At 37.6% G+C, this 9,035-nt stretch overlaps 1 protein-coding gene across 4 annotated transcripts in view; it reads left to right on the top strand.

Annotated features, from left to right (window-relative positions):
* The window catches only part of NR2C1 (nuclear receptor subfamily 2 group C member 1), a 46,372-nt gene extending 42,314 nt beyond the window's left edge, over positions 1-4,058 (top strand). For 2 of the 4 annotated variants that reach the window (XM_082739302.1, XM_082739303.1), the window contains exons 13-15: positions 376-481; positions 1,220-1,252; positions 2,190-4,058. In XM_082739302.1, the coding sequence (XP_082595428.1) occupies positions 376-481; positions 1,220-1,252; positions 2,190-2,364 (314 nt within the window). In that variant the 3' untranslated portion in view covers positions 2,365-4,058. The remainder of the gene's footprint in view (positions 1-375; positions 482-1,219; positions 1,253-2,189) is intronic. The other 2 variants (XM_082739304.1, XM_082739305.1) reach the window with 1 other exon arrangement.
* The last annotated feature ends 4,977 nt before the right edge of the window (positions 4,059-9,035 follow it).

A 9,035-nucleotide genomic window follows, 5' to 3' on the forward strand; every position in this document is an offset into this window, starting at 1 on the left:
GAGATCACAGGTAGGCAGAGAGAGGTGGGGGAAGAAGGCTCCCCGCCGAGCAGAGTGCCCGACTCGGGGCTTGATCCCAGGACCCTGGGATCATGACCTGAGCCGAAGGCAGAGGCCCCAACCCACTGAGCCACCCAGGAGCCCCAAAATAAATAAAATCTTTTAAGAAATAAAAAAAATAATTTTTTAAAAGGATTTAAAGTACAGTGTCTGGCATTTAGTAGGTGAGTTACTAAATGTATTTGTGGAGTGAGAGAACCACTCATAGGATAGCGCTTTTTTCCTCTTTGACTGAGTTGTTCTTTCCACCCCCTTCTGTCTCTTATTAAATGAGCATTCGGAACTAGGGTAACAATATATTCTTTAATGTTTCAGATCATCCAGGCCTAGAAAATATGGAACAAATTGAGAAATTTCAAGAAAAGGCATATGTGGAATTCCAAGATTATATAACCAAAACATATCCAGATGACACCTACAGGTATCTAAAAGTTAAATACTGTTTAATTAAATCCATCTTAAAAATTTTTTGTAAATCATTTCATTATTTCCCATTCTAAGAGTAAATCAGTGTTTTAGTCAGCCTGGACCTTTGAAATAGCTAATCCTGGGGCACCTGGGTGGCTCAGTGGGTTAAAGCCTCTGCCTTCGGCTCAGGTCATGATCCTAGGGTCCTGGGATTGAGCCCCGCATCGGGCTCTCTGCTCAGCATTGAGCCTGCTTTTCCCTCTCTCTGCCTGCCTCTCTGCCTACTTGTGATTTGTGTCTGTCAAATAAATAAATAAAATCTTTAAAAAAAAAAAAAAAGGTTGGAGGCACCTGGGTGGCTCAGTGGGTTAAAGCCTCTGCTTACGGCTCAGGTCATGATCCCAGAGTCTTGGGATCGAGCCCCGCATCGGGCTCTCTGCTCAGCAGGGAGCCTGCTTTCCTTCCTCTCTCTTTGCCTGCCTCTCTGCCTACTTGTGTCAAATAAATAAATAAATCTTTTTTTTAAAAAAAGGTGACTTAATCCTGTTTTTAGTTGGTCACAAGTGTTAGGGTACAAGGCCTTAGAATACAAGAGGGATACAGACACCAAGCTTTTCAGAAAGTTGTTTTTTGTTGTTATTGTTTATTTTGTTATGATTGTTCTCAGTGTTTTAAAGTTTCAAAAAATGTTTTATACCTCATTGTACAAACAAATATACTATTTAAATTTTTCCTCCTTCTTGGCATATAGCTGTTGGCTGACCTCTGTTCCAGTAGGTTCCAGGTACTTTGATTGATCTCTGAAGCTCTCCCAGTTTCTTACATTCTGTTAAAAATAATAAATTATCTTTGGATGGCAGTTTTCAACGTATACCTTATGAAGGGTATGGTTTTGCCTTTAAGATCCTCAGTAGTACAGAAACTGGCAGGAATCGTTTCATTAATCTTTACCACAACAGAGAGACAAGGAGTAAGTAAGTGGCTAACACGCATTCACATAGGTAGAGGGGTAGTTGAGTCAAGATTTAAACCCAGTGTTTCCTGATTCCGTATTCTGTTCCTGTCTTCCCGGTAATAACTATTGCCTGTTTGACCATTTCCATTTGTTCTTTGATCACGATTGAGCCCCCTGTGTACTAATAACACAAAACATTGCTGCTCCTAAAACCTCAACTAAATCTCTAAGCCATTCTTAAATGTATAATTTGATATGTGTTTCAGTAACTTAGTTCCATGGTGGGGTGCCAGAGTGGCTCAGTTGGTTGAGCGTCCAACTCTTGATTTCAGCTCAGATCGTGATCCTCAGCGTAGTGGGATGGGTCTTTGTTGGGCTCCAAGCTCAGTGGGGAGTCTTGAGATTCTCTCTCTCCCCCCCCCTCCGCCCCCACCCTGCACTTGTGTGCACATGCGCTCTAAAATAAATAAATCTTTTTAAAAAATAAATAAATAATTTAGTGGTCTCATGGTCCATACGGCCAAGTGGAGACAACACAGTGTAGCAGTTAAGAGAAAAGCTTTCCTATGAAGTCTGCCAGGCTCCATTTATTTCCACATGATTGTTGTATCCTCTAAGGCTTAAGAGTACTTGAGTTTTTCAGTAACTTCTGAAAATTAGATCTTTATTAAAGTAGACCACAACCAATATACATGCAGAAACTACTCCTATTTTTCCACTAAATCTCTTTTGGATTTACACCCTTGTTTTTCCTTCCGCTTTTTAGGTTGTCTAGACTACTACTCAGATTGCCTGCTTTGAGACTGATGAATGCTACCATCACTGAAGAATTGTTTTTCAAAGGTCTCATTGGCAATGTACGAATTGACAGTGTCATCCCACATATTTTAAAAATGGAGCCTGCAGATTATAACTCACAAATCATCGGTCACAGCATTTGAAGACTGTGTCATTAGTATAAACTTACTGTTGTTTCCCAGAACACAAGAAGACACCAAATTGAACTCATTGCTTCCAGGGTATTGGGAAATTTTGATTTTAAAGAGTAACCAAAAACCCAAAGTGTTTTTATTTAAACTTCTTAAGAATTTTTGATGTGACTGGACAGGTGGCAGGAATTAGAATTTCCCTTCCTGTCTTATTTAAATGAATAAGAAATACTATGAATTTATTCTTGGTTAAGATGACACCCTAAGCTATCACTTCTTGGCATCTAAACTAAGATCACTCGTTATATTTTATCTTATAAAACAAATAAATTAGTCTTTTTTTTTTCCAGAATTGTGTTCTATTCATGTTTTTCATTATGAACTAGTACAGACACTTAATCTTCAGAAATCCTTAAGGAGGATTTCCCAGCATTTCTTCCATAATATAATCTGTTTTAATTACCACGTAAAAGATTATTTTATTCTCAATGGTATAATGATAACATTAAAACCATAGGAAATAATAATTGAAAACATATATATATTTTTTGCCTTTTGTAAATACTACGGCACCCTTAGCATATACCACTCTCATTGCTGGCAATGAGACATAAGCCTACGTGATTTCAAGACTTATTTTTAGTGTTGTATATTATTAGTTACAAGCACTTTTTATTTATGTATGTAGCAGAAGATTGCTTTTGAGAATGAGATAGGGTTCATGTTTTAAAAATTTTGGTTTACTACTGTGTTTTAAAAGTTGTAGAGCCTGAGCCCATAATGTTTCAGTATTTTAAAATACATATTGTTGCTCTTCCATTCCACAAAAAGCTTTGGACTTCTCTCCCTCTTTTCTGATCTGCATTAGAACTTCCTGACCCTTCAATGAGTTTTAGCCCTTTTCTTTGAGGTCGTTGGAAATAAGCAATTTGTTAAATAATGGATTTATCATAGCCAGTCTGTGTTTTCAAGGTGAGTTAAACAATCATTTTAAAGCAAATTGATAATTTTTAAAAATTAAAGTTTTTTTTTAATATGTAAAGGAATATGCACTGATGTCTCACTGTAAGCGGGGAGAGCTGTTTTAACAGTAGTATACATCAGCCTGCAGCCTTGTTTCCACAGCAGAACCATTTTAGACTCCTTGGATGCCTTCCACAATAATGTTTTCCTTAGCAAACCTGAGACTGTTAAATCGTTCTTTGCTCTGATTGTCATGATGAATTATTTTGGTATGTCTGTGTGTTGTTTAAAAAAAAAAAAATGGAGATTTTATTGCACTCAGAGTACACTTTTTATAAAGATTTTTGCATTAGAAAAGCTTAATTTAGGGTAGGGTGTGGATTTTACTAATTGCTACTTTAATAGTAAATCAGAAGTTTAAAGTACCAACTTAGAGTCTCTACCAACTTATTAAGGGAAACTTTTTCCCTATTGAAAATGTGATTTTTGTCAACAGGTTTATTTATAACTATCAACTGGAAAAAACTACATTTTACAAAATAATTAAAATGGAAAAATCAGTAGGTTTATATCTTTATAAACCCAATGAAGTAAGCCAAGGATTCAGGAAAATAATTCTTTAAAATAATGTACTAATGGTTAATTAAGATACATGTTCCTTTCAGGTATTTTTCCTGATTAAATTTGTGGTTATATTTGGAAGTGTTTTTAAAGCTATATTAAAATGTGACTTACACTAAAAATGTCCATTTATTTGATTTCAGAGTCCTGTTTGTTCAGTATTTGGTCATCCATTTGTTCTATTGTTATGAAATCTCTAACAGGATTTTTTAACTAGGAAGGGAAATGCATGGAAAACATTTCCATACCAATATTTTGGGATTATTTACAATTCAGTTTGAAGAATTTCTGCTAAAACTGCAGACTGACTATTAATTTATTTTCTGTCTCCTGAAATTTCAGTAAAATAACAGGAAAGTATAACCACACAATGATAAATGAAAGAGGAAACAAGAAATCAAAGGGTAAGAGAATTCAGTAAGTTCTTGGAAAAACAAAATGCAGGTAGAGAAAGACTAACTGACTTATTAGCAGAGCCAGAACCCAGGACACTCTGAGTGCCTGCAAAAGGCAGTTAGTTCAGTGAGAGAGGCAGTATCCCCAGAAAAGATGCTCACTATTGGGGAGAACTGGTGCTTGTATTCAGAGATGATGATTGGGATGTTTAAAAGAAAATGAATAAAAATGGTTGCAAGTTTCTGTACAAAATTCTTGAATTACCTTTTCCTGCCCTATCTTAAGGTGGCTGACCACTTTTTGTCCTTCTGCCTTTTTGATCAGAAGGCCAGAAGTTAATTCTCTTGAGCAGCTGAACTGGAAGGTCAGACTTAACAGGGCACCAGAAATAACAGAAAGCCTGGGTTAGATGTGTATAGGGTTGAAAATACGGGCTAAGTGAAAATCTGCATTCTCAGTGTGGGCTCGGTAATCATGTTCGAACGATGCTGGCCATGGGTATAAGCTTCTCGGCCAGGGTTTTTTTTTCTTCAGAGAAATTAATTGGCCTTAGAGAAAAGATGTCCAGATACTCACTTTTCATTGTATCTTGGTGAAAAGCCTGCTTGTCACTTTATCATTCTTCAGAGAAGCCCACTAATTTCACGTCATAGAAGTATACATTGGGTTTCTGTTCAACTCTTCATTGCCTACTATTAAATATGAACTTAAAACCAAGATCACCAGATAATTGAGGAAAATCTCCAATCCATAAGAGATCAGACGTTGTTAGGGCTGAGAGGAGGCAAATATAATCCAGGGATCAGAAAAATATCCACCCCCAAAGGTAATTAACATTTTGAAAGAAAGCAGACCTTGTGTCCATTAAATGAGAACAGGATGCTTTGGGGATTTTTTTTTGTTTCAAATTTTTAGTTACATTCTAGTTAGTTGACATACAGTATTGGTTTCAGGAGTAGAATTCAGTGGTTCATCACTTACATACAACACTCAGTGCTGATCACAAGTGCCCTCCTTAATACCCATCCCCCATCCAGTCCCTCTCCCATCTATCCCCCTCTATCAACCCTCAGTTTGTTCTCTACCATTAAGAGTCTCTTGTACTTTGTTTCCCTCTTTTTTCCCCATCCCATATGGTCATCTGTTTTGTTTCTTAAATTCCACATATGAGTGAGGTGGTATGGTATTTATCTTTCTATGGCTGACTTCACTTTAGCATAATACACTAGCTCTATACATGTCATTACAAGTGCCAAGATCTCATCCTTTTTGATGATCTTCTTTATCCATTCATCAGTCGATGGACATTTGGGCTCTTTCCATAGTTTGCCTATTGTTGATAAGGACACTATAAACATTGGAGTGCCTGTACCCCTTCAAATCTGTGTTTTTGTATCCTTTGGGTAAATACCTAGTAGCGCAATTGCCAGATCCTGGGGTAGTTCTATTTTTAATTTTAGAGGACACTCCATACTGTTTGCCAGAGTGGCTGCACCAGTTTGCATTCCCACCAACAGTGTAAGAGGGTTCCCCTTTTTCTACATCCTCACCAATACCTCTTGTTTCCTCTGTTTCTTTAAGCCATTCTGACAGGCGTGAGGTCCTATATCATGATTTTGATTTGTATTTCCCTGATGATGAGTGATGTTGAGCATTTTTTCGTGTGTCTCTTAACTATCTGGATGTCTTCTGTCCATTTCTTAACTGGATTATTTGTTTTTTGGGTGTTGAGTTTGATAAGGTCTTTATAAATTTTGGATACTAACCCTTTATCAGATACTTTATTTGCAAATATCTTCTCTCATTCCATAGGCTGCCTTTTAGTATTGTTGATTGTTTACTTTGCTGTGCAGAAACTTTTATCTTGAAGTCCCAGCATTATTACTTTTGTTTCTTGCCTCTGGCAACATGTCTTGTAAGAAGTTACTTTGGTTCTCTTCTAGGATTTTGATTGTTTCCTGTCTCGTACTTAGGTCTTTTATCCATTTTGAATTTATTTTTGATAGTATGGTATAAGAAAGTGGTCAGTTTCATTCTTCTTCATGTTGCTGCCCAGTTTTCCCAACACCATTTGTGGAAGAGAGATTCTTTTTCCATTGGATATTCTTTCCTGCTTTGTCAAAGATTCGTCGACCTTATAGGAGGCTTTCAAAAGGGATATTGGGAGCAAGGAACTGTTCTTGGAAATTAAAAATATTAGCCAAACTGTATGGTCATCAGTGCTTACTCCCATGGGAATAAGGAAGATGATGAGGAGGAGGAACAGGAGCAGGAAGAGGACAAAATGGGGAAGTGGGAGAACTAAGGGAGGAGAAAGTGCTTTTAAATATTCCCTTTTTATTACTTTGCCTCTGCTTCTATGGCAAATCATACTTTGATAGCCTAAAAATGGCCATTTTATTATTGTCAGATCCTTTCTTATGGGAGAGGGATTATTTATGATGTTTAGGTTTAGAATAAAATATGGGCCAAATGTCAGTTTTGCTGTGTGCCTTATCTGCATTGTCCTGCCAGGATATCTTTCTGTAGAATCACAGTAAATGGAACCATTTTGTATTGTGTGTTGTATTTTATGGGGTTTGCAAAACTTATTTTGAAGGGGGAAAAAAATAAAGAAAACATAGTTCCTAATAGGAAAGAAAAATGTTAGCCACAGCAATTTATTAGAAGAGTTGGAAGTTGTTGAAGAATTCCCCCTGAGAACATAACCAGAAGGTAAAGAAATAAAGAAGAAAAAATAAAATTAGAAAATTAAATCAGGAGGTCTAACATTTTAATAGCTGGAGTTTAAGAGAACAGAAAAGACTTGAGGTAAGGAAATTATTAAGTAATACAAGAAAAGTTACATAAAAGGACATGTGTCTCTAGGTTGAAAGGAGCCACTCTTTTTTTAAAGATTTATTTATTTATTTGAGAGAGAGCCCACATGGAGTGGTGGGAGGGGCAGAGGGAAAGAAAGAATCTCAAGCAGACTCCCCACTGAGTGTGGAGCCCCATGCCCGGCTGGATCCCAGGACTCCGAGACCAAGACCAGAGCCACCCATGCGCCCCAAGGATCCACACTTTATTTTTTTTTAAGATTTTATTTATTTATTTGACATAGAAAGATCACAAGTAGGCAGAGAGGCAGGCAGAGAGAGAGAGAGGAGAAAGCAGGCTCCCTGCCGAGCAGAGAGCCCGATGCGGGGCTTGATCCCAGGACCCTGAGATCATGAGAGTGGAAGGCAGCGGCTTAACCCACTGAGCCACCCAGGCGCCCCAGGATCTACACTTTAAATGAAAAAAGATTCATACTTGTCTTAAAATCAGAACAATGTAGTCAAAGAGAAGATACTATTCCGCTGTTTTTTGCAATATAGTGGAATAGGTAATCTGCAGGCCTTTTTTTCCATTGCTGGGCTCGTAAGTTTAGTGTGAGTTCTCAAAGAAGGGTAAGGTTGGTGCAGATCATGAAATTCCTCAAACCCCTGGTCCTGGCAGAAGCAAATACATCTTCTCTGGAGAAAATATCCATAATTTAGATCAGAAGTTGGCACACCTTTTTTTTTTTTTTTTTTTTTTTTTTATATTTTTATTTGTTAGAGAGAGCCCAAGCAGGGGGAGAAGCATTCTCCTTGCTGAGCAAGGATCCCGACATAGAACTCGATCCCAGGATCCTGGGATCATGACCTGAGCCAAAGGCAGATGCTTAACTGACTGAGCCACCCAGGCATCCCCAGAAGTTGGCACACTTTTTGGTAAAGGGCAGGAGGTAATTTTTTTTCTTTTTACTTTTGGGCCATCCAATGCCTGTGGCAACTACTCAACTCCGCTGTTGTGATGCAAAGGAGCTATAGACAGTACATAACAATGGGCCTGGCTGTGTTCTGGTAGAACAAATACAAAAGCAGGTAATGGACTGAATTTGACCCTAGGGACATAGTTTCCTGGTCTCTAATTTAAGACCTCAAGACTGTCTCAGATTAAGCTCACCCGTATATGAGCTCACAAAATTATTAAACTCACAAAGAAGCCACTTGAATGAGTCTGAAATAAACAACACATAAAGACTCCGAAATACAGTATGAGATACAGAAATTGTCACATCCAGATTATAAAGGTATATAATAGTTTTTAAGGGAAAAAATGGAATCAAAAAGTAATAAGAAATAGGAACAGCAGAAAAGATGAAATTTTAAGAACAAACCAAAACAACATTTAGAAATAAAAAACTAAAAAAATAATTTTTAAGATTTTACTTATTTTAAAGACAGCGGACAAGCAGAAGGAAAGGGGAAGCAGACTCCCTCCTGAGCGCAGAGCCAAACACAGAACTGATCCCCAGGACCCCGAGATCCCAGTCAGATGCTTAACCGACTGAGCCACGCAGGCACCCCAAAAAACTTACTGAAATTTTAAAAATCTCTCCCTAGTGGAAGATATGCAGACAACACATACATTTAATTCTAACTCCCTCCTTAAATGTCATTAAAACAGTCAAAAAATTATCTCAAAGAAAAAAATGAGAAATAAATGTTTCAAAGTTCTAGAAGCTGGAAAACACATAAGGTGGGTAATGGTCATCTTAGCAAACGTGAGAAAGTTGACTTAGCCTGCAGTGGGGGAAGCTGAGGATAAGCCTGACTGGCACCGCAGATCCTCCAGAATGCTCTCAGATTACAACACCTGCTTTGGAAGGGGATATAAAGGGACTTAAGTCTGTT

The sequence above is a fragment of the Mustela nivalis genome (genome assembly GCF_964662115.1).
Source record: "Mustela nivalis genome assembly, chromosome: 7".
NCBI classification, from domain to species: domain Eukaryota; kingdom Metazoa; phylum Chordata; class Mammalia; order Carnivora; family Mustelidae; genus Mustela; species Mustela nivalis.